Below are 24,756 nucleotides of genomic sequence, written 5' to 3'. Positions count from 1 at the left end.
AAGATCTTCTTCCAGGTCAAAACATCTTTACTTTGCTTCACTGGGAGGAAATTCCACCTTCAGACAGAAGGATGGTTTTTACTGGTAGGAATCACAGTGGTACTGGTCTTAATGGTCCCAGAGCCATTTAGATCACATCTGTTCTCAAACCGATGCAATGGTTCCCTATTTATCAAACAGTAGATATTAAAATTCTACTTAAAGGGGAACACCTTTTTCCGTTATTCCATCATGTTCTACTCTCCCATGTGAGTTTAGTGTCATTTGGAGCCGTTCTGAAGATATTCCCTTAGGTAATATCCAAGTAACGTCTTCCTATGGGCAACGACTTGAAGGCACAAACTAAACTGTTCATCCTTTATTCTTTATGGTACGCCAGCATTCAGAACATGGAGGCCAATCACTGTCCCCCAGACATCCGCCGTTAGATTTTTTATATTTATATCTTTTGAAAACGAGCAAGGTCATCGGTGGTAGCAGCACTAGACATCTTCCAGGCATGTGAGTAAAACTAGCAGCAGTTCAACAGACAGGATGAAGGGATGGTAGCCGGCGTGCGGATGACGTCATACACACCCCGCTTTGTTTTAAAAAAAATACAAAAATATAACGGCGGATGTCTGGGGGACAGTGATTGGCCTACATGTTATGAATGCTGGCGTAGCATAAATAACCCAGGAGGGTGTGGGGGCATGGGATCAGAGATTGCATGAATAAATGAAATCTGACTTTTGAAAATCCAATACCAAAAATGGCCAGAAGATGGCAGAAGTGCATCTATATCTACCACTTGCATTAACCACATCTCTTTTAATATCCAGTTTTGCTGTTAAGCAGTTCAGGTTCCTGGAGCGCAGCATGAAGCGAGCGCCTGGTTGACCTAACTTCCTGCTCCAGCTGCTAAATGGCATCTGGCCATGTCTCCTCCAGCCATGCCCAGCGCCATTTATTGTTCAGCCCTTTATCTATGGTGGTGACATCTTCGCCGGAGTTCATGACCTGCATGGTTCCCGCGCCATGCCATTCCGTTCTCTCTATCGTCCTGCTCTCCAAAACACAAAGTTTAATTTATTTAATTATTGACTTTTTACTCGTCTCTCCGTTGAATGGTGACTCTCTGTGTAGAACTTCTGCACTGAACCACAATCTGACAACTTGAGCAAGAAACGAGAGGAGGTGGAACACGCTTTCCTAAGGCCCGCCCCCTTTTTCATCTGATTGGCCAATACTGTTAGTTTCAGAGCGCTCCTTTGCTACCATTGGCTGACAAATGTGACTAAACTTGATATAAAATGTTTCAATAAATAAATATGTAAAATATCTAGTTGCTTTTTTTGACCAACTTATTCTGGACCCCCTTTGGTTTCGCAGTAAATTGAGTCAAACTGCTGTTGAGATGAATTCAGCTTCAGAGCCTCATCTGCTGAGAGTCCGATTGTGGCTCCGTCTCTATCAGGGAGGGGCGATCCACCGCCGCAGACAACTTTCCTGGTTTATTTTCTCTTCTTATATTTGACTTTTTATTTTTTAGTTAGTTCTATGAAACAGGCTGCATATGTTAAATATAATATTTGGGATGATTAATATAATCATAATTTCCTCCATCTCCATGGCTTAGAACCTCGTCTTTCCTTCATGGCCGGTCTCTGACTGCCAGTAGAACAATCATTTTAAGGGGCGCAACCAAACTGGTTTGCCCGTCTTGACATTTACGCAGGAATCCTTGTAAATCACATTCAATGCCCTCATTTATGCACATGCAAAATAAGAAAAAATGCACGTGTAATTTAGTGTTCCTTAGTTGGAACCTCTGATAATTAGGCCTATTTTATATGGAGAGCCATTTTATCCTAAATGTAACAAAATACCGTCATAAATCCTTACTAAATATTACATGACTGAAATTTCCCCACTAAATAAAATCTATATTTAAACATTTATTTGTTTGCTTTTTTGTCATTTGCTTGTAGATCTAAGACTAATTTCTTCCAATATTGGTGTATATTTACTTCAATATGTTTTTGATTAATCTAATCCTAGATTTAGTTTTTATAATTTAATTTTATGACTTTATTAAAACATTTTTTATATATAAATTATGTTTAAAGCATTCTTTTCTAATGACGTGTGGTGGGCTGTATTCTTTGATGAGAACAGAGAAAAGCTCAACTCATTTATTTTAATAATATATGGGGATCTGTGCAATATGAAAAAATGAAAACACGGGTTAAAAAAAAACCTTGAAATACTAAAAGCAGCTTTACAAAATAAAAACCCCTTCGAAATAAACAAATTGAAATAAATGAAACTTAATAGATACATAAATATGTGTTTTGCAATAAATTATTAAATAAAAATAGATAAATCTGAAGTGAATAAATATGGCTGAACAAATGACTAAATATTATGATCTATTTTATTGTATTTGAATGGTTATATTTATTTATTTGATGGAATATTTATTAATAATTCATTAAAATCAGGATTGAATTCTGAATCAAATGGCTCTCCATAATTGAGTCCCGCTTTATTTCCTCTGGGCTGCAGGTTAAAGCATGGTGGCGCTGAAATGACTCCGTTCTCTCAGAAAAACTTTTATTCTGGATAACTTTACAATAAAAAACAATAAATAAATGTCCTGTAGAACCTTTTTCAGTCACAGGATCAAAGCGCTTCTCGCTGCATTCATCCAGAGCGACTTTTGGTTTCATAGGAGTTTAATACAAAAATCAGATGTAGAAAACAACACAAACATAAAAATCCACTTAAGTTAAAACGGTTTGTTACAGATTTTCTTTCTACATCAAACCAAAGCTAACAATCAGCCCAGAGCAGAAGCTCTGCTCCACTGGAAGACGGCTGAAGTGTCTCCTCCAGGAGATGAAGCGTTCAGGAACCGTCAGAGCTCCTGTGAACCGGCGTCTCTGCCAACTCAGTCAGGGTCAAAGTTTCTGTACATGAAGGTGAATCTCTGCATCGGAGACCTGGTCTGATTAGTGTTGAGGAGTTTCTTCCCTGAAACGATCGGGAAGGTTTTCAGTCGCGGGTTCAGCATCTTTTCCTTTGCTGGTGGTTCTGTTCGTCATCATCGAGCATCATCAGGAGTGGGAGGGAACGAGCTAAGAAAAAAACGGCTCCCTACATCCTGTTAAAACCTCCTCCTGGTCGGACGCCTCGGTACGAGTTTCCTCCCTGACCGTAGAACCCGCCCAGGAAGTCCATGCCGCTCGGCTGGAAGCCCCAGACCAGGGGGTTTGCTGGGGGTCCAAAGCCACCGGGCCAGAGGTTGGGGGCGGCCATGACGCCTCGGAGTCCTCCTCCCAGAGGGGTGAGGGGTCCCAGTAGGGGTCCTGGGGGGAACCGCTGGCCGTGGAACGGAGGCAGGTGTGGATTTTGCAGGAGGCCCATGTTCTGCTGCGGCTGCTGGCTGCACGGCGGGAGCCGGGCCGCAATCAGCTGCTGGTTCTGAACTGCCGGACCGGGCACTGGATCGCGGTCCCGATGCATTAAAACTGGAATTCTGGAATCCGTGGTGCCATGGCTCTGTAGGGCAGCTGCCTGGTCCACTGCCTGCTCCTGGTTGGACTGGGAAGATCTGGGAAGTAAACACCGACAGGCTCAGATTGGATTGATTAATTCTATGGAAACCAGCTGGGAATCAATTTCTGGATGGTAACCAAATAATACAGCTGCCTCTTAAGAAGTTTATCCTGTTACCCACGGTTACAAACCATTACATCCCGTTTTATGCTGTTACGTATTGTTATATCCTGTTTTATACCATAATCTCTAGTAACAACCAGTTAAATCCCGCTTTATCCTGTTACCTATTTTTCCATTCCGTTTTATCCCATTAAATCCAGTTTTATAATGTTACCTCTTGTTACAGCCCTTCACATCCTGCTCTATCCTGTTGCCTCTTGTTATAACCCGTTACATCCTGTTTTATTAGATTACATCCTGTTACGACCGTTACAGCCTGTTTTATTAGGTTACCTCTTGTTACGACCCGTTACAGCCCGTTATATTAGGTTACCTCCTGTTACGACCCATTACAGCCCATTTTATTAGGTTAGCTCCTGTTACGACCCGTTACAGCCCGTTTTTTATTAGGTTAGCTCCTGTTATGACCCATTACAGCCCGTTTTATTAGGTTAGCTCCTGTTACGACCCGTTACAGCCCGTTTTATTAGGTTAGCTCCTGTTACGACCCATTATCGCCTTTTTATTAGGTTACCTCCTGTTACGACCCGTTACCGCCTTTTTATTAGGTAACCTCCTGATACAACCCGTTACAGCCTGTTTTATTAGGTGACCTCCTGTTACAACCCGTTACAGCCTGTTTTATTAGGTTACCTCCTGTTACGACCCGTTATCACCTTTTTATTAGGTTACCTCCTGTTACGACCCGTTACCGCCTTTTTATTAGGTAACCTCCTGATACGACCCGTTACAGCCTGTTTTATTAGGTGACCTCCTGTTACAACCTGTTACATCCTGTCTTATTAGGTTACCTCCTGTTACGACCCGTTACAGCCTGTTTTATTAGGTTACCTCCTGTTACGACCCGTTACAGCCCATTTTATTTGGGTTACCTCCTGTTATGACCCGTTACCGCCCGTTTTATTTGGGTTACCTCCTGTTACCGCCTTTTTATTAGGTTACCTCCTGTTACGACCCGTTACAGCCTGTTTTATATGGTGACCTCCTGTTACAACCCGTTACAGCCTGTTTTATTAGGTTACCTCCTGTTACGACCCGTTACAGCCTGTTTTATTAGGTTACCTCCTGTTACGAACAGTTACAGCCTGTTTTATTAGGTTACCTCCTGTTATTGTATTATTCTGTTATCTCCTATTTATCCGTCAGTGTCTTTCCTGTAATAAACCAACTTTTCCCAGAATACATATTCATGTCTGCCTGGACAAACGAGGCTCCTTTGACTCTAGATAAGATTGAACTAGTGATGGAGCAGCTCCATTAGTTTATCTCCACCGCTGCAACCAAAGTGGTGCTCAACAGCCAGACCATGTAGATAGCTGTTGGAGGTGAGGAGAATTAACTCCACTGTTAAGGACAACTTGGTTTCTCTTCCTCTGTGTACCACATTAATTACTGTAATGACCCCCCCACTTAATGGATTCAGATGTTTCTGCAGCAGCAGAGGAAACTGAAGCGCTGCTGCAGACAAAATGGCCGCTCTGGGTCTATTTAATGTCCTGACTTCCTATTCCTAATCAGACAAAGGAGCAAAGAAGAGCCTGATCTGCAGAGCCTTCAGAACCTTTTGGCTGCGTTCAGCTGCTTTATCCTCTTTCCCTCCATCTCCCATAAACCATCTGAGCGCTGACAGACCGTCATGACATGTTCTCACCTGGACACACTGTCCTCTCCAGCAGAACCAGATGGTCCATCAGATTTTTCTCTCTGATCCGTTTCTTCTTGCTTCTTGTCTCTGTTGGATTCTTGTGGATCACAGAGTTCTGTGGCTGCAGCCTGAGTTAGGCTGGATGGGTCGGTGTCATTCTGAGGGGGCCCGGTCAAGGATCCCACCACTGCTCCTGGGTTTACCGCCTCTGCGGGCGGCTGTCTGTCCTCCAACCCTTTGTTGTCCCAGATCTGCAGCCTAGAGTGAATCGAGTCCAGCTTCGCCGCCACGGCTTTCCTGCCTGGAGTGAGTCGCAATGACTCCAGAGGTGCTGCTGGGCCCGGGGGTGGGGTGGTGTGACCTCCCCCTCCCTCTGTGCCGATGGGATTGGAGAAAGGTCCGACATCGGACTCGACCTGCTGCTCCAGCATCACCTGCTGCAATCTGAGCTGCTTCAGCTGCTCCAGACGCTCCGCTCGCAGCTCTTTGATGGCCTGCTGGAGGAACTCCATGTCTCTGCTGGTGGTCAGAGAGATCCGCTCAGCGCCGGGGTCCGGAACCATCTGGTCAGACGCGTGGGCGCAGAAGGTGGGCTCGGCGCTGGGCCCGGGAAGCATCTCTTGGAGTGGGTTAGTAGCAGAGATGGGACGGATGTGATCCGGGAAGGTGGAGGGAGACGGGAAGGCGGAGTCTCTGAGGTCCGGCTGCCTGCTGTGACCTGAAGACAGAAAACCAGGAGGTTGAGGTTTGGAGGCTCCAGGATGTTTAAGGATACTGAGTTTCTGTTCCAGGACCTGGATATCCTGCTTAAACAGAACCTGTTTTACAGTTAAACTGTTCTGATCATCAGACTTTTTTATCCAAAAAGCAGCAGATTGATTTGTGTATTTTTATTTTATTCATTCATAAGGCAATTGTACCATTTAACGTTAAACAACTCAATGGTCTTAGACAGTCCTTAGTCCTTTTGTATATAAAATTGCAAACAAAAATAAATTTCATTTAGAACAGTTCTTAAAGTGCAGCCTTGATCAGGCCAGCAGCAGCAGTTGTTGAGCTGCTACTGTCTCCAGCTCCTGCAGCGCTCGCTTCTCCTGGCTCAGGGGAGGAAGAGGATGATGATGACGATGCTGTGAGGGTGGTATCCCCCCTGGGTTGAAGAGGCTGACGTGGGTGAAGCAGCAGTGGAGCCATCGGCAGGTTTAGCAGCGACAGACGATGCTGGAGAAGGTGTGGAAGCCGGAGGGGACCGGGAGGAGCCGGCTGGGGATGGTTCAGCATTTGGCAGGGAAGCATCTAGAGTGCTGTCCTCATTTTCACCTGCAGAGGGCAGTGCTTCCCCTCTAGATGCTGAAGATTTTCTGGAAACAGTCTCAGAGGAGCCTCCATTAAAGGGATAGTTCACCAGTGTCATGCAATCACACTGACTTACCCCTGGCAGCATCCTGTGAGCAGAGTTCTCGTCCAGCTTTGGTCAAGCCGAAAGTAGTCCGGCAGGTTTGCTAGACCCAGCGAAATAAAACGTTTCTCTTCCCAAAACATTATGTGTTCAAAAGAGTGATATTTTTGCATCCCAAAAACATTGTAGTGGAAAAAGTCACACGTTGTTATCACTTGGTCCTATTTTCTCTCTGTTCGTATCAGTGCGCGCCGTCATTCTGACAGCGAGCTCAACTTTGAGGAGGGCAGGGAAGTCGCTGTTGTTTGTGATGCAGACAGCAGCTGCTGCAACTCCGACATCCTCATCAATAGAAAGGTTCTGTATCTCGGGCATTACTAAATCCCACTCGTGGCAACAGTAGCATTCCACCTCTGTCTGCATTAATTCGCACTTGAAACAAGTGCACCATGATTTGTCGGCCACCCTGGATATCGCAGCTCCAGCTGAGGCTCCTGCGGCTCCGGCTTCAGCTTCCATCACTTCTCTGTCCAGCCTCTCTCTTTCTGCCCGATCTAACTCCATTTGTCGAAGTTCATCGTCAGTGTACTCGGGTTCATAAAGATACCCCTTTGGCTCTAAGTGGAAGTCGATGTTTTCCTCGTCGCTCTCGTAGTCAGACATCTTCCCCAGTAGTAAACAATCGCGAATCAAACAGGTAGGCCCTTAACCTGACAACAGCCAGATGCATGTCTCGCTCCGCCCAGACATGCATCTGGCTGTTGTCAGGTTAGTAGGCCCTAGCTGTCAGGTCATGGTGTCGCGCGCACTGATACGAACAGAGAGAAAATAGGACCAAGTGATAACGACGTGTGACTTTTTCCACTACAATGTTTTTGGGATGCAAAAATATCACTCTTTTGAACACATAATGTTTTGGGAAGAGAAACGTTTTATTTCGCTGGGTCTAGCAAACCTGCCGGACTACTTTCGGCTTGACCAAAGCTGGACGAGAACTCTGCTCACAGGACGCTGCCAGGGGTAAGTCAGTGTGATTGCATGACACTGGTGATGGGGATGCCATACAGATTCATGTCAAAAATCCCAAACTATCCCTTTAATGCAGAGCTCCTTGTTTCTGTTGGCGCGGTACAGTATCAGCCCCTCCAGGCTAACAGCACCGTACTGCTGGACGCAGGCATGACTCCGTCAGAATGAAGGCGCAGCAGCTACATATCTCCTTATTTGATGAGAGTTTGAGTCGGAAAAGGAAACTATTCTGATTTCTGATTTCAACCGGCGTATATTAGCTGCGAAATATGAATCAAGATGCTATGACCAAAAAAACATGATTGACAGTTGACCGTTGATAAATGATTGGCCGAATTTAGGTGTTCAGGCTGACATAGAACTAACTGGCCTGCAGAAGATGACGGAAAAAAAACTGATTTTAAGACAGGATTTTTTTTTCAAATAGAAATTTTCTACATTTTTGTACATTTATATACATGTTTAAGCTAGAATGATTTGACATTTAAATATGATTTCCCTACGACCAAATGCGCTCGCTGGACCGAGTCAGACTACAGTAGCACCCTTTAAAAATGGCCCCTCCCAGCCGAATGGCAGTAAAATCCCCTCCAACTGTTTAAAAAGGAATTGTAGGGGACCAGCCGAGGACCATCAAGGAAAGTACTGGAAGGTACTACTGTACCTTTCCTACAGTTCAGAAGGAGATTATTGCAGTGGTTTTTTTCTGTTCTTGATAAGTTATGCAGAAGTTACTCAGAGGTTTAGGATAAGCTAGACGCCACAACTGATGAGGAACTAACACTGAAGGTATGACAACCATCAGATAACTGACCTGGAACTGATGGCCCACAGATGGCAGACTTTGGTAAATGTCCTCTACCTATAAAGCGCTTTTATTTTTATTTTTGAGGTTTTACGGCACTAGTAGCTTGTTTTTCTGACAGTATGCTGACAGGAAAGGGGGAATGAGAGAGAAGGGGAGACATGCAGGACCACAGGCTTTATTCTAACCGACCATATTGAGGACTAATGTCATTGTTTAATGTCAGCTGACTTTGTGACAGTCGGCTGACATTAAACAGGTTTGTTTGGAACATGAAATAGACCGCTCTCCTCATGACGCCTCTGACTCTATAGATAATAAACACACAGTTACTGTGGTTTGTGTAAAATGACTCAATTGTTTGAACCGACCTTTGGGAGCGAGGAGATCCTCGACGTACAGCTGCTTGTCCTTGATGCTGTGGCAGCCGACCAGTCTGCTGAAGCTCTGCTGGATCTCCTCCATGCCGGCCACGATGATGCCCTCGTTGGAGAAGGCTGGGAACTTATCAAAGGGGTGCTCTGTGTTGGGACACAAACAGGAACGTTTCAGAGGAAGATGAAGTGAAATCCTTCGATGATGGCTGAGTCGAGCTTCTACGTGTGAAAAATGAGAAGATGTTCTTCCAACTGTGCTCCTAAACGCTCACATTTTCTAGAGATTGGGTGAAATACAGGCTGACTTCAGAAGTCAACAGAGATGCGAACCAGCAGAAGAGAGGCGGAGCCTCAAAGAGGGAGGGACTTAACCTGCAGTGGGAGGCGCCACTGGCACACAGATGTATCAGATAACAGCCAGGATGACAAGAATCTGCTTGATTTCCAGTCATTGAGCTGAACTTCTCCTTATTCAAAAACCTGATGCTAAACATCAGAGAGCGACGAGGACGTACCGGTGAGGTAGACGGTGTGTCGGAACTGCGTGTACCGGGCCTGGAGCTCGACGAGGCAGTCCAAGTCGGGCGACTGGTGGTTTGTCATGTCGCAGTGGTGATACGGCAGGAACTCGATGATCTGACGCTTCTGATAGGTTAACAGCAGATCCAGCAGGTTGGCTGCGTCCCTCCGGAACCTGGAGGACAAACATGCTGCTCAGGAAAACAGCTGCAACATCTGGATGTCGCAACTTAAAAACATTACATTTTCTCTTCAAATTCACACAAGTCGACCCAAAAAAGCCACATCCAGGGTTAAGATCCTTAAAGCTGCTAAATGAGCTGCGTTGATGAGATCTTCTGAAGGACAGAGATTCTGTACCTGGCCTGTTCTTTTAACTTTTTTTGGGTTTTGCAGTGAATCTTCCACCTCCACAGACTCTCTGGAGAGCTGTGCTCCTCCAGGAGCCTCAGCAGGGCGGCCAGTCGATCTGCAGAGAGACAGCAGAGCAGATCTCATTACCGCGAACGGAAACAGCCCACAGAGCAGAACCCAGTAGGATCCGGATCGGGACGTACCGCAGGTGATGACGTCCGGATTGAGCACCAGCTCGTCTGAAACGATGCAGCCTCCGGACACGAAAAGCTCCATACAGCTGTTGTTCTTGATGTCGTCCAGCGAATCGATGCCAACGAAGACCACAGAGGCGTGACGCTTTAGGGACATGAGGCCTGGAATCTGACACAGACACCGAAATCAGCCGCAGGGAAATTAGTCACAGGAGGGAGGGACTGAACCCGCGGCGAGGAGGCGGGAAATGATAGGAGCGAGGAGGCGTAGCCTGAAAGAAGGAGGGACTAAACCTGTGGCGAGGAGGCGGGGCCTGAATGTGGGAGGGACTAAACCTGCGGCGAGGAGGCGGGGCCTGATAGGAGCGAGGAGGCGTAGCCTGAAAGAAGGAGGGAATAAACCTGCAGCGAGGAGGCGGGGCCTGAATGTGGGAGGGACTAAACCTGCGGCGAGGAGGCGGGGCCTGATAGGAGCGAGGAGGCGTAGCCTGAAAGAAGGAGGGAATAAACCTGCAGCGAGGAGGCGGGGCCTGAATGTGGGAGGGACTGAACCTGCGGCGAGGAGGCGGGGCCTGATAGAAGGAGCAAGGAGGCGTAGCCTGAAAGAAGGAGGGACTAAACCTGTGGCGAGGAGGCGGGGCCTGAAAGAAGGAGGGAATAAACCTGCAGCGAGGAGGCGGGGCCTGAATGTGGGAGGGACTAAACCTGCGGCGAGGAGGCGGGGCCTGAATGTGGGAGGGACTAAACCTGCGGCGAGGAGGCGGGGCCTGAATGTGGGAGGGACTAAACCTGCGGCGAGGAGGCGGGGCCTGATAGGAGCGAGGAGGCGTAGCCTGAAAGAAGGAGGGAATAAACCTGCAGCGAGGAGGCGGGGCCTGAATGTGGGAGGGACTGAACCTGCGGCGAGGAGGCGGGGCCTGATAGAAGGAGCAAGGAGGCGTAGCCTGAAAGAAGGAGGGACTAAACCTGTGGCGAGGAGGCGGCGCCTGATAGAAGGAGCGAGGAGGCATAGCCTGAAAGAAGGAGGGACTAAACCTGTGGACGAGGAGGCGGGGCCTGATAGAAGGAGCGAGGAGGCGTAGCCTGAAAGAAGGAGGGACTAAACCTGTGGCGAGGAGGCGGGGCCTGATAGAAGGAGGGACTAAACCTGTGGCGAGGAGGCGGGGCCTGAATGTGGGAGGGACTAAACCTGCGGCGAGGAGGCGGGGCCTGATAGAAGGAGGGACTAAACCTGTGGCGAGGAGGCGAGGCCTGATAGAAGGAGCGAGGAGGCGTAGCCTGAAAGAAGGAGGGACTAAACCTGTAGACGAGGAGGCGGGGCCTGATAGAAGGAGCGAGGAGGCGTAGCCTGAAAGAAGGAGGGACTAAACCTGTGGCGAGGAGGCGGGGCCTGATAGAAGGAGGGACTAAACCTGTGGCGAGGAGGCGGGGCCTGAATGTGGGAGGGACTAAACCTGCGGCGAGGAGGCGGGGCCTGATAGAAGGAGCGAGGAGGCGTAGCCTGAAAGAAGGAGGGACTAAACCTGTGGCGAGGAGGCGGGGCCTGAATGTGGGAGGGACTAAACCTGCGGCGAGGAGGCGGGGCCTGATAGAAGGAGCGAGGAGGCGTAGCCTGAAAGAAGGAGGGAATAAACCTGCAGCGAGGAGGCGGGGCCTGATAGAAGGAGCGACTAAACCTGTGGCGAGGAGGCGAGGCCTGATAGAAGGAGCGAGGAGGCGTAGCCTGAAAGGAGGGACTAAACCTGCGGCGAGGAGGCGGGGCCTGATAGAAGGAGCGAGGAGGCGTAGCCTGAAAGAAGGAGGGAATAAACCTGCAGCGAGGAGGCGGGGCCTGATAGAAGGAGCGACTAAACCTGTGGCGAGGAGGCGAGGCCTGATAGAAGGAGCGAGGAGGCGTAGCCTGAAAGAAGGAGGGACTAAACCTGTGGCGAGGAGGCGAGGCCTGATAGAAGGAGCGAGGAGGCGTAGCCTGAAAGAAGGAGGGACTAAACCTGTGGCGAGGAGGCGAGGCCTGATAGAAGGAGCGAGGAGGCGTAGCCTGAAAGAAGGAGGGACTAAACCTGTGGCGAGGAGGCGAGGCCTGATAGAAGGAGCGAGGAGGCGTAGCCTGAAAGAAGGAGGGACTAAACCTGTGGCGAGGAGGCGGGGCCTGATAGAAGGAGCGAGGAGGCGTAGCCTGAAAGGAGGGACTAAACCTGTGGCGAGGAGGCGGGGCCTGATAGAAGGAGCGAGGAGGCGTAGCCTGAAAGAAGGAGGGACTAAACCTGTGGCGAGGAGGCGCGGCCTGATAGAAGGAGCGAGGAGGCGTAGCCTGAAAGAAGGAGGGACTAAACCTGTGGCGAGGAGGCGGGGCCTGATAGAAGGAGCGAGGAGGCGTAGCCTGAAAGAAGGAGGGACTAAACCTGCGGCGAGGAGGCGGGGCCTGAATGTGGGAGGGACTAAACCTGCGAGGAGGAGGCGGGGCCTGATAGAAGGAGCAAGGAGGCGTAGCCTGAAAGGAGGGACTAAACCTGTGGCGAGGAGGCGGGGCCTGATAGAAGGAGCAAGAAGGCGTAGCCTGAAAGAAGGAGCGACTAAACCTGTGGCGAGGAGGCGGGGCCTGATAGAAGGAGCGAGGAGGCGTAGCCTGAAAGAAGGAGGGACTAAACCTGTGGCGAGGAGGCGGGGCCTGATAGAAGGAGCGAGGAGGCGTAGCCTGAAAGAAGGAGGGACTAAACCTGCGGCGAGGAGGCGGGGCCTGAATGTGGGAGGGACTAAACCTGTGGCGAGGAGGCGGGGCCTGATAGAAGGAGCGAGGAGGCATAGCCTGAAAGAAGGAGGGACTAAACCTGTGGCGAGGAGGCGGGGCCTGATAGAAGGAGCGAGGAGGCGTAGCCTGAAAGAAGGAGGGACTAAACCTGTGGCGAGGAGGCGGGGCCTGATAGAAGGAGCGAGGAGGCATAGCCTGAAAGAAGGAGGGACTAAACCTGTGGCGAGGAGGCGGGGCCTGATAGAAGGAGCGAGGAGGCGTAGCCTGAAAGAAGGAGGGACTAAACCTGTGGCGAGGAGGCGTAGCCTGAAAGAAGGAGGGACTAAACCTGTGGCGAGGAGGCGGGGCCTGATAGAAGGAGCGAGGAGGCGTAGCCTGAAAGAAGGAGGGACTAAACCTGTGGCGAGGAGGCATAGCCTGAAAGAAGGAGGGACTAAACCTGTGGCGAGGAGGCGGGGCCTGATAGAAGGAGCGAGGAGGCGGGGCCTGAAAGAAGGAGGGACTAAACCTGTGGCGAGGAGGCGGGGCCTGATAGAAGGAGCGAGGAGGCGTAGCCTGAAAGAAGGAGGGACTAAACCTGTGGCGAGGAGGCGGGGCCTGATAGAAGGAGCGAGGAGGCATAGCCTGAAAGAAGGAGGGACTAAACCTGTGGCGAGGAGGCATAGCCTGAAAGAAGGAGCGAGGAGGCGTAGCCTTAAAGAAGGAGGGACTAAACCTGTGGCGAGGAGGCGTAGCCTTAAAGAAGGAGGGACTAAACCTGTGGCGAGGAGGCGGGGCCTGATAGAAGGAGGGACTAAACCTGTGGCGAGGAGGCGTAGCCTTAAAGAAGGAGGGACTAAACCTGTGGCGAGGAGGCGTAGCCTTAAAGAAGGAGGGACTAAACCTGTGGCGAGGAGGCATAGCCTGAAAGAAGGAGCGAGGAGGCGTAGCCTTAAAGAAGGAGGGACTAAACCTGTGGCGAGGAGGCGTAGCCTTAAAGAAGGAGGGACTAAACCTGTGGCGAGGAGGCGTAGCCTTAAAGAAGGAGGGACTAAACCTGTGGCGAGGAGGCATAGCCTGAAAGAAGGAGCGAGGAGGCGTAGCCTTAAAGAAGGAGGGACTAAACCTGTGGCGAGGAGGCGTAGCCTTAAAGAAGGAGGGACTAAACCTGTGGCGAGGAGGCGTAGCCTTAAAGAAGGAGGGACTAAACCTGTGGCGAGGAGGCATAGCCTGAAAGAAGGAGGGACTAAACTTGTGGCGAGGAGGCGTAGCCTTAAAGAAGGAGGGACTAAACCTGTGGCGAGGAGGCGTAGCCTTAAAGAAGGAGGGACTAAACCTGTGGCGAGGAGGCATAGCCTGAAAGAAGGAGCGAGGAGGCGTAGCCTTAAAGAAGGAGGGACTAAACCTGTGGCGAGGAGGCGTAGCCTTAAAGAAGGAGGGACTAAACCTGTGGCGAGGAGGCGTAGCCTTAAAGAAGGAGGGACTAAACCTGTGGCGAGGAGGCATAGCCTGAAAGAAGGAGGGACTAAACTTGTGGCGAGGAGGCATAGCCTGAAAGAAGGAGGGACTAAACTTGTGGCGAGGAGGCGTAGCCTTAAAGAAGGAGGGACTAAACCTGTGGCGAGGAGGCGTAGCCTTAAAGAAGGAGGGACTAAACCTGTGGCGAGGAGGCGGGGCCTGATAGAAGGGGCGAGGAGGCATAGCCTTAAAGAAGGAGGGACTAAACCTCTGGCCAGGAGGCGGGGCCTGAATGTGGGAGGGACTAAACCTGTGGCGAGGAGGCGGGGCCTGATAGGAGCGAGGAGGCGTAGCCTGAAAGAAGGAGGGACTAAACCTGTGGCGAGGAGGCGGGGCCTGATAGAAGGAGAGAGGAGGCGTAGCCTGAAAGAAGGAGGGACTAAACCTGTGGCGAGGAGGCGGGGCCTGATAGAAGGAGCGAGGAGGCGTAGCCTGAAAGAAGGAGGGACTAAACCTGTGGCGAGGAGGCGGGGCCTGATAGAAGGAGCGAGGAGGCGTAGCCTGAAAGAAGGAGGGACTAAACCTGTGGCGAGGAGGCGTGGCCTGAAAGTGGGAGGGACTAAACTGCGAGGAGGCCTGTGGCCGTTCTGGAGCCTTTGATACGAATAATGAAAATATTGGAGGCTTTAACGGGTCCAGAACACCATTAACCATTAACTGTTAACCTCTCTGGCTCCCCCTGCTGGCCACACCTCCCATTGAGTTTTAATTGAAGTCGATCATTGCCTTTTCTGCTTTGAGAAAAGATTTGCAGGTGAAATTATGAAACGTTAAAAAGCTGCTTTAAGCATAAAGAGTAAATAACTAATTTTCATATATCTAAATATTCAGAACCAGAACTAATAGGGAAAATAAAAAAAGAGTTAGTTAAAACTAAGAGGCTTTTGAACCTGGTGTCGACGGATGGCAAATAGAGCTGCATCAAGGCCTATTTTGACTACAGGTTATCCTTCCACTCAACTTTCCTGATTTGCTGCAGCCTGTGGACAGCCAGCTTCTTTAGCCATGAGCTCAGATGGGTTTGTCTCCTTGGACCTTCAGCATCTGGACCAGGGCCTCCAGATGAGACTAAAAGTACCTGATGAATGTGTCCAGCTATGTCCTTGTTCTTGATGATGACCAGCAGACCGTGTTCTGTGTTGTCCTGGTGCAGGAAGTCCACCGGGCTCTGATGGACGTTCCCCAGGTTTAACAGATGCTCCTGCAGATCAAACAAACATCTCAGAGTCACCATGCCGCCGTCTGACTGGCCACGACTAGGAGGCACAGTGACGTTCCTCACCTGGACCTCCTCGTACACCGGGTCTCCTGGTTCTGTGCAGTGGACGTAGAACTGCGGCGACTTCTTCTTGATGTCTTTGATGATCTCCGCCAGGTTGTTCAACACGTTGGGCTCCAGCTGGTCGATCACTGAGTTTATGTGGGTGGTTGATGGGACGGCCGCAGAGCTCGCACCGGGGGCGGGGTCGAAGGTTTCAGAACCAAAGCTCTGGACCGGGACCGTTCCAGTGCAGCTCAGCACCGCCTGACCTCCTTCAGCTTCTAAAGGAGCTGTGCAGAGCGCAGTCCTCTCAGCGGCGGCGTCCTGAGTATGTGTGACGCCTGCCGTCAACTGGTTCCTCCAGTCGGTAGAGTTAGCTTCCCAGTCCGCCTCCGCTGTGGACGGTGGCGGACCTTCAGCCAGCGGCGCTTCGGCAGCCGTCCGCTGGCTGCAGAGAGGCGAGGCGTCGTCAGCTCCACCCGATGACCCCTGACCTGCTCTGACGCTGGCCACAAAGTCGCTGACGGTGTTGGCCAACGAGGAGTCAACAGGAGTCCGACCGCCAGCCGTTGGCCTCGACCAGCGCGTGTCCAACTGGGCCAGCAGGCGGGCGATGCCGTCACTCAGCGAGCTGACGTAGTCGCTGACAGGGGGGTAGTGGTTGTAAAAAGACACGTAGGGTGAAAACTGAGGCAGCGCCGCGTACGGGAGCACGCTGCGGTCAGCCTGCGTGGTCAGAGCGCAGTGTGAGAGCTGAGGGAAGCTGTAGTTCACACCTTCATCCTGCAGGAGGAGCTGCAGGTCAGAGGAAAAGGCCTCGAGGTTTTTGTCCACAACGCTGTCGACATCTCTGCTGGGACAGGCAGCTCTGGAGGAGGACGGCTCGTCCACCTGCTCACCGGCTGTCTCCATTTCTTCCACTGACTTCCTGTCTCCTTTCTGCTGCTTCTCCCCAGAACTCATCCGTTCAACCTTCAGTCCCTCCATCTTTGCTTCTCGCTCCGTCTCCTCACAGTGAGGGAGTGAAGACTTTAGAGCCGGAGCTTGAGGGGGGGCTCTTGGGGTTTCTTGGGTCGTCATCTCCGTCCTCTGAAGGCTGGTTTCCTTCTCTCCGGACTCCCCTGAAAGCAACAGATCATGTTTTACATTAGATTAGATTAAACTTTATTGTCATTGCACAGGTACAAGGCAACTAAATGCAGTTCAGGTCTGACCATAAGTGCAATAGCAGCAAATGCAGGATAAATAATGGTTCCATAAATACAGGACATGGTTTCTCCTGAATGAGTATAGAGATGGCCACTGAGGAAGAACAGCAGAGGATCTGCCTGCTGTGGATCTACGGCGCCTGATTTTCCTTTCATCCTGTGACGCATCAATAAGGAAAAGTTTAAGCAGCGTGAACACCTATAGATCACACTCGGTGCAAATGGAGGGGTGGAACTCGACCAGAACGGACCGGACCAAACCTTTAATCATGTGGGCCAAAAACGTCTCCATGAAAATTAACAAAAATAACTTCAACCTGCCTTTCTATGGCTTATTTAGTGAGCAAATAAATAAGGAGGTCAGAGTTTCAGGGTTTAAAGGAAAAGTCCGCTCATACTCACAATTCCCACTTCTGAAAGTTCGTTAAAAATGAAATTATTCCATCCAAGTTGGCTTTTTTTGGTTTCAGTTTGAATTGAGCTATAGAAATAAACTGAATAGAATAGAATTTTATGTTTAATATATAGAGCTAAATCCGAGTTTGAAAGTCTGCTAAAAAAAAAAAAAAAAAAAAAAAAAAAAAAAAGGAATGGAAAACTACGGAAGAAGATTAGGGCCACGGAAAAAAATAAAAAATTATTAACTGATTTTTAGAATTTATTTCAGTTTAATAAGGTAAAAAAGTCAGAATTCTGAGTTTTTTCCCCCATATCAAAAGGTTAAACTGAAATAAAATTTAAAAATCAGTTTGTTTTTTTATTTTTTCAATCGCCCTAATCCTCCTCCGTAGAAAACAGTTAAAACTGAAAATAAAAATTGAAACTGAAAAAAAAAAAAAAAAAAGTATTTTTGACACTGATGAAAATAAAACTTTGAAACAGTCGATCAAAAAAGTTTTTGAAATGAAAACAGCGGCACTGAGTGGATGTTCAGACGGCCCCAAAAAAGGCAACAGGAGGAACTATTTTTTCCAAACATCTAAGCCGCCACACTTTATTTCACACCACGTCATCTAAGGCCCGCCCCCCTCACTGAGAGAACAGCACTTTTAAACAAAAACAAAAAAATATCTAAAACTTTAAAAAAAAAAATTGAATCTTGAAATTTTTAAAGATCTACTTTCATTTTAAATCTTTTGTCCTACGTTACAAATGACTGTTTTTCGGTAAAAAAAAAACCCCAAACTTTATTGCCCCAATGTAGTTCCATAGAATAAAACATTCGGTACCTACAAGTCCGAAAACATCACTGCGAGCTCCCGCATCAGTTTTCTTTTGAGGTCGTACCACAGATTAAACGCCTCGAACAAATTGATCAACTGAGTTTTTGTCTCAATCTGAATCTCATTTTCTCTTTCTTTCCTCTCCAAAGGATTTCTCACCCTTTATTTTGTCGGCTGCTGCGTCTCATAAACCCCCAAAGTCCAGAAATATTCTCTGGTCAGCCTGTTTGCTTATTTAAGGCGTCCTTAGACTTTGACAAATTTTACTGTTGTTTTGTATACACAGAGTGTTTACAAAATGAATCTATAGAGCTTTTCCACAGTGAACAAAATGAACATTTCATTGTATAAAGTGCAGCAGTGATCAAAATGTAAACAGTGTAGGAGAGACATGGTGCATTGATGTGGAGGTTTCTAAGCAGTGCAAACAATAAATACATAGATATGGTGCAAAAAGCAGTAGAATGGAATTTGCCATGTAGGGCCAGTATGAAGCCTGTCTGGGTTTCTGAGATGATGATGATTTGCCTTTTTTTATGTTTCCAGTCTAAAACTGTGTTTTCTCCGATTTATTCTTTGGTAGAAATTCAGCAAACAGCAGATTTTGATGAAACCACTGGATTCATGTTCCCTGTTTAATATGCGGTCAATTAAAGAGGAAAGTGCTGCACCTCACATGATCAGATGATACTTTCCTTCATTGTCATGGCGCCTACTTTATGAAAGAATAGATTTAGTTCAGTTATACAGAGTAAACAGCTAGTTTTCTGGAAGTCTGAATAAAGTCTAACATGGTTAGACTGATTAGCAGCTGAGACCTTCTCATTTTACACGCTGTTACCTGGAACCTCCTGGGGGGCAAGCTGCTGCTCGTTAGCTGGCTCACCATCATTAGCCGCAGACCGACACTGGGAGGGGGGCTGAGGCGGCTGAGTCTCAGGTGGTGCGGACTGGGCGGGAGAAGTGGGGGGGCTGGATTGGGGAGAGGGGCAGTGAAAGGGAGACGAAGGCGGGCTGGGCTCCGGGGACGGGCACTGAGATGGTGACGGCGGCAGACTGAGCTCAGGAGAGGGGCACTGAGAGGGCGAGTTTGGCGGGCTGGGGATGGGCGAGGAGCACTGAAAGGGGGAGGGAGGGGGGCTGGCTTCTGGGGACGGGTACGGCAGAGGGGGGCTTTGCTCGGGAGACAAGGCGGGGCTCCTCCTGGGCGATTTGGTTGCCATGGTGATGCCCGCGGTGGAGTCGAGCTGCTGGAAGCGAGGGTCCTGTGGGATGTTGGCGTCCCGCTGCGAGTACCTCTCTGAGCAAAGACCTGTAGCGAGACAGAAACTCCTTAGATCCAAACTACAGCAAAACCCCAGAAGAAGCAGCAGCAACCACTCTGCATCCAAACCCCAGAATAAGAAGCAGCAACCACTCTGCATCCAAACCCTAAAAGAAGAAGCAACAACCACTCTGCATCCAAACCCCAGAATAAGAAGCAGCAACCACACTGCATCCAAACCCCAGAAGAAGCAGCAGCAACCACTCTGCATCCAAACCCCAGAAGAAGAAGCAGCAACCACTCTGCATCCAAACCCCAGAAGAAGAAGCAGCAACCACTCTGCATCCAAACCCTAAAAGAAGAAGCAACAACCACTCTGCATCCAAACCCCAGAATAAGAAGCAGCAACCACACTGCATCCAAACCCCAGAAGAAGCAGCAGCAACCACTCTGCATCCAAACCCCAGAAGAAGAAGCAGCAACCACTCTGCATCCAAACCCCAGAAGAAGAAGCAGCAACCACTCTGCATCCAAACCCCAGAAGAAGAAGCAGCAACCACTCTGCATCCAAACCCTAAAAGAAGCAACAACCACTCTGCATCCAAACCCCAGAATAAGAAGCAGCAACCACACTGCATCCAAACCCCAGAAGAAGCAGCAGCAACCACTCTGCATCCAAACCCCAGAAGAAGAAGCAGCAACCACTCTGCATCCAAACCCCAGAATAAGAAGCAGCAACCACACTGCATCCAAACCCCAGAAGAAGCAGCAGCAACCACTCTGCATCCAAACCCCAGAATAAGAAGCAGCAACCACTCTGCATCCAAACCCTAGAAGAAGAAGCATCAACCACTCTGCATCCAAACCCCAGAAGAAGCAGCAGCAACCACTCTGCATCCAAACCCCAGAATAAGAAGCAGCAACCACTCTGCATCCAAACCCCAGAAGAAGAAGCAGCAACCACTCTGCATCCAAACCCCAGAATAAGAAGCAGCAACCACTCTGCATCCAAACCCCAGAAGAAGAAGCAGCAACCACACTGCATCCAAACCCCAGAAGAAGCAGCAACCACTCTGCATCCAAACCCCAGAAGAAGAAGCAGCAGCAACCACTCTGCATCCAAACCCCAGAATAAGAAGCAGCAACCACTCTGCATCCAAACCCTAGAAGAAGAAGCAGCAACCACTCTGCATCCAAACCCTAGAAGAAGAAGCAGCAACCACTCGGCATCCAAACCCTAAAAGAAGAAGCAACAACCACTCTGCATCCAAACCCCAGAATAAGAAGCAACAACCACTCTGCATCCAAACCCCAGAATAAGAAGCAGCAACCACTCTGCATCCAAACCCCAGAATAAGAAGCAGCAACCACTCTGCATCCAAACCCTAGAAGAAGAAGCAGCAACCACTCTGCATCCAAACCCTAGAAGAAGAAGCAGCAACCACTCTGCATTCAAACCCCAGAAGAAGAAGCAGCAACCACTCTGCATCCAAACCCCAGAAGAAGAAGCAGCAACCACTCTGCATCCAAACCCTAAAAGAAGAAGCAACAACCACTCTGCATCCAAACCCCAGAAGAAGCAGCAACCACTCTGCATCCAAACCCCAGAAGAAGAAGCAGCAACCACTCTGCATCCAAACCCCAGAAGAAGAAGCAGCAACCACTCTGCATCCAAACCCCAGAAGAAGAAGCAGCAACCACTCTGCATCCAAACCCCAGAAGAAGAAGAAGCAGCAACCACTCTGCATCCAAACCCCAGAAGAAGAAGCAGCAACCACTCTGCATCCAAACCCCAGAAGAAGAAGCAGCAACCCCTCTGCATCCAAACCCCAGAAGAAGAAGCAGCAACCACTCTGCATCCAAACCCCAGAAGAAGAAGCAGCAACCACTCTGCATCCAAACCCCAGAAGAAGAAGAAGCAACCACTCTGCATCCAAACCCCAGAAGAAGAAGAAGCAGCAACCACTCTGCATCCAAACCCCAGAAGAAGAAGCAGCAACCACTCTGCATCCAAACCCCAGAAGAAGAAGCAGCAACCCCTCTGCATCCAAACCCCAGAAGAAGAAGCAGCAACCACTCTGCATCCAAACCCCAGAAGAAGAAGCAGCAACCACTCTGCATCCAAACCCCAGAAGAAGAAGCAGCAACCACTCTGCATCCAAACCCCAGAAGAAGAAGAAGCAGCAACCACTCTGCATCCAAACCCCAGAAGAAGCAGCAACCACTCTGCATCCAAACCCCAGAAGAAGAAGCAGCAACCCCTCTGCATCCAAACCCCAGAAGAAGAAGCAGCAACCACTCTGCATCCAAACCCCAGAAGAAGAAGCAGCAACCACTCTGCACCCAAACCCCAGAAGAAGAAGCAGCAACCACTCTGCATCCAAACCCCAGAAGAAGAAGAAGCAGCAACCACTCTGCATCCAAACCCCAGAAGAAGAAGCAGCAACCACTCTGCATCCAAACCCCAGAAGAAGAAGCAGCAACCACTCTGCATCCAAACCCCAGAATAAGAAGCAGCAACCACACTGCATCCAAACCCCAGAAGAAGCAGCAGCAACCACTCTGCATCCAAACCCCAGAATAAGAAGCAGCAACCACTCTGCATCCAAACCCTAGAAGAAGAAGCAGCAACCACTCGGCATCCAAACCCTAAAAGAAGAAGCAACAACCACTCTGCATCCAAACCCCAGAATAAGAAGCAACAACCACTCTGCATCCAAACCCCAGAAGAAGAAGCAGCAACCACACTGCATCCAAACCCCAGAAGAAGCAGCAACCACTCTGCATCCAAACCCCAGAAGAAGAAGCAGCAGCAACCACTCTGCATCCAAACCCCAGAATAAGAAGCAGCAACCACTCTGCATCCAAACCCTAGAAGAAGAAGCAGCAACCACTCTGCATCCAAACCCTAGAAGAAGAAGCAGCAACCACTCGGCATCCAAACCCTAAAAGAAGAAGCAACAACCACTCTGCATCCAAACCCCAGAATAAGAAGCAACAACCACTCTGCATCCAAACCCCAGAATAAGAAGCAGCAACCACTCTGCATCCAAACCCCAGAATAAGAAGCAGCAACCACTCTGCATCCAAACCCTAGAAGAAGAAGCAGCAACCACTCTGCATCCAAACCCTAGAAGAAGAAGCAGCAACCACTCTGCATTCAAACCCCAGAAGAAGAAGCAGCAACCACTCTGCATCCAAACCCCAGAAGAAGAAGCAGCAACCACTCTGCATCCAAACCCTAAAAGAAGAAGCAACAACCACTCTGCATCCAAACCCCAGAAGAAGCAGCAACCACTCTGCATCCAAACCCCAGAAGAAGAAGCAGCAACCACTCTGCATCCAAACCCCAGAAGAAGAAGCAGCAACCACTCTGCATCCAAACCCCAGAAGAAGAAGCAGCAACCACTCTGCATCCAAACCCCAGAAGAAGAAGAAGCAGCAACCACTCTGCATCCAAACCCCAGAAGAAGAAGCAGCAACCACTCTGCATCCAAACCCCAGAAGAAGAAGCAGCAACCCCTCTGCATCCAAACCCCAGAAGAAGAAGCAGCAACCACTCTGCATCCAAACCCCAGAAGAAGAAGCAGCAACCACTCTGCATCCAAACCCCAGAAGAAGAAGAAGCAACCACTCTGCATCCAAACCCCAGAAGAAGAAGAAGCAGCAACCACTCTGCATCCAAACCCCAGAAGAAGAAGCAGCAACCACTCTGCATCCAAACCCCAGAAGAAGAAGCAGCAACCCCTCTGCATCCAAACCCCAGAAGAAGAAGCAGCAACCACTCTGCATCCAAACCCCAGAAGAAGAAGCAGCAACCACTCTGCATCCAAACCCCAGAAGAAGAAGCAGCAACCACTCTGCATCCAAACCCCAGAAGAAGAAGAAGCAGCAACCACTCTGCATCCAAACCCCAGAAGAAGAAGCAGCAACCACTCTGCATCCAAACCCCAGAAGAAGAAGCAGCAACCCCTCTGCATCCAAACCCCAGAAGAAGAAGCAGCAACCACTCTGCATCCAAACCCCAGAAGAAGAAGCAGCAACCACTCTGCACCCAAACCCCAGAAGAAGAAGCAGCAACCACTCTGCATCCAAACCCCAGAAGAAGAAGAAGCAGCAACCACTCTGCATCCAAACCCCAGAAGAAGAAGCAGCAACCACTCTGCATCCAAACCCCAGAAGAAGAAGCAGCAACCACTCTGCATCCAAACCCCAGAATAAGAAGCAGCAACCACACTGCATCCAAACCCCAGAAGAAGCAGCAGCAACCACTCTGCATCCAAACCCCAGAATAAGAAGCAGCAACCACTCTGCATCCAAACCCTAGAAGAAGAAGCAGCAACCACTCGGCATCCAAACCCTAAAAGAAGAAGCAGCAACCACTCTGCATCCAAACCCCAGAATAAGAAGCAGCAACCACTCTGCATCCAAACCCCAGAAGAAGAAGCAGCAACCACTTTGCATCCAAACCCTAGAAGAAGAAACAGCAATCACTTTGCATCCAAACCAGATTATTTTTACTCGAGCAAGATTTAAAACCTGACGTGCATCTTTATATTTTCCCTCCTTTCCAGAAGTTGCTTGGATTTCTGAACAAACCGCTTCCTGCAGCCTGACCCTGCCCTCATCCCCACTGACGCTTTCTGCACTGATGTGTCTGACAGGACAGTTAATGAGTTGTCATTTTATTGCTGGATGCTTCCATTACATTAATATTTCAATTAAGATGTAAAAGTTGAAGAAACTTTTACGCCCTGCAACATCTGCTGTATGAACTGAACTGACCTTGATCCTATTCCCCTCCCCAGGGGACGGCTCCATGGCCATGTGCATGTCTGTAGCTGCTAACACACATATACCTGCATCTATGTGGGACACCTGGGGAATAAGGTATGGCTGATTCTAGATTGGGGAGGTTCCAGCTCCAGACGTACCTCCTAGAAGCGAAGTCCTGATGCGATATGGATATCGCCATGCATCTAAAATCTGTCTGAGACACCTTCTGATGAAAAATGACCCCAAGCTAAGCTACAGAACCACTGTTCTTCAAGTATCACTTTAATGAGAAGCAGTGGTGATCAGGGCAGCGCCAATCAGAGGGCGGATCGATACCATCGATACCAACGCTGTTTCTGATATTGAGCAACAGTCATTTAACAAGATCAGTACTTTTTACTCCCTCCCACACGCACTAACTGCAGCAGATTCACCAGTCTCCCCGTCTGTGTTACAGTACTTTGCTGTTCCCCCCTCCCCTTCCATCACCGGCTCAGCAGACGCAGTCAGGCCCCGCCCACTCAGCTCTCTCTCCACTCAACACACAAACAAACAGCGCTGCGGCTCCTCAGACGCCGGAGCAGAAAAAGATGACGTAAAAGAAACAACGGCGAGTGGTATGGTTTGTAAAAATGCAGTGGACACACAACAAGTTTAAATATGCACACGAAAACCATGAATGTAAAGGTAAAGAAACAGAGAGAGGAGAGGAAACTTCACTCATTCACCCTGA

General features: G+C 49.3%; 3 protein-coding genes across 4 annotated transcripts in view; all 3 read right to left on the bottom strand.

Moving 5' to 3' along the window:
* Positions 1 to 2,578: 2,578 nt before the first annotated feature.
* Positions 2,579 to 6,217, bottom strand: LOC119779865 (translation initiation factor IF-2-like). Its single transcript, XM_038279703.1, has 2 exons — positions 5,375 to 6,217; positions 2,579 to 3,595 (listed from the first exon to the last, which is right to left on the bottom strand). Exons 1-2 carry the CDS (start codon positions 5,983 to 5,985, stop codon positions 3,139 to 3,141), a joined length of 1,068 nt encoding a protein of 355 aa, XP_038135631.1. The 5' UTR covers positions 5,986 to 6,217; the 3' UTR covers positions 2,579 to 3,138.
* A 2,660-nt stretch (positions 6,218 to 8,877) lies between these two features.
* Positions 8,878 to 24,756, bottom strand: part of tasora (transcription activation suppressor a) — a 41,725-nt gene continuing 25,846 nt past the window's right edge. The window contains exons 20-26 of one of the 2 annotated variants that reach the window (XM_038279697.1): positions 18,825 to 19,295; positions 15,574 to 16,673; positions 15,370 to 15,492; positions 10,055 to 10,214; positions 9,858 to 9,966; positions 9,494 to 9,672; positions 8,878 to 9,122 (exon numbers count right to left, since the gene is read on the bottom strand). In XM_038279697.1, coding sequence (XP_038135625.1) covers positions 8,893 to 9,122; positions 9,494 to 9,672; positions 9,858 to 9,966; positions 10,055 to 10,214; positions 15,370 to 15,492; positions 15,574 to 16,673; positions 18,825 to 19,295 — 2,372 coding nt within the window. In that variant the 3' untranslated portion in view covers positions 8,878 to 8,892. The remainder of the gene's footprint in view (positions 9,123 to 9,493; positions 9,673 to 9,857; positions 9,967 to 10,054; positions 10,215 to 15,369; positions 15,493 to 15,573; positions 16,674 to 18,824; positions 19,296 to 24,756) is intronic. The other variant, XM_038279698.1, reaches the window with a different exon arrangement.
* LOC119779864 (extensin-2-like) lies at positions 10,173 to 13,425 on the bottom strand. Its single transcript, XM_038279702.1, has 7 exons — positions 13,372 to 13,425; positions 12,625 to 13,080; positions 12,241 to 12,489; positions 11,988 to 12,174; positions 11,380 to 11,588; positions 11,189 to 11,267; positions 10,173 to 10,269 (listed from the first exon to the last, which is right to left on the bottom strand). Exons 1-7 carry the CDS (start codon positions 13,413 to 13,415, stop codon positions 10,252 to 10,254), a joined length of 1,242 nt encoding a protein of 413 aa, XP_038135630.1. The 5' UTR covers positions 13,416 to 13,425; the 3' UTR covers positions 10,173 to 10,251.

Source organism: Cyprinodon tularosa, unplaced genomic scaffold (assembly GCF_016077235.1).
Source record: "Cyprinodon tularosa strain WSP-4 unplaced genomic scaffold, ASM1607723v1 ctg152, whole genome shotgun sequence".
NCBI classification, from domain to species: Eukaryota; Metazoa; Chordata; class Actinopteri; order Cyprinodontiformes; family Cyprinodontidae; genus Cyprinodon; species Cyprinodon tularosa.
Note: the sequence above shows the minus strand (reverse complement) of the source record. Positions and strands in the feature narration are given on the sequence as shown.

Coding starts and splice junctions, on each gene's coding strand:
- LOC119779864 (XM_038279702.1), bottom strand. CDS start 13,415: ATGCCTCCTCGCTCCTTCTATCAGGCCCCGCCTCCTCGCCACAG. Junction 12,490..12,624: donor GCCCCGCCTCCTCGCCACAG/GTTTAGTCGCTC, acceptor TCCTCCTCGCAG/GTTTAGTCCCTCCCACATTC. Junction 11,589..11,987: donor CTCCTCGCTCCTTCTATCAG/GCCTCGCCTCCT, acceptor TCCCACATTCAG/GCCCCGCCTCCTCGCCACAG.
- LOC119779865 (XM_038279703.1), bottom strand. CDS start 5,985: ATGCTTCCCGGGCCCAGCGCCGAGCCCACCTTCTGCGCCCACGCGTCT. Junction 3,596..5,374: donor GGAGAGGACAGTGTGTCCAG/GTGAGAACATGT, acceptor TTTACTTCCCAG/ATCTTCCCAGTCCAACCAGG.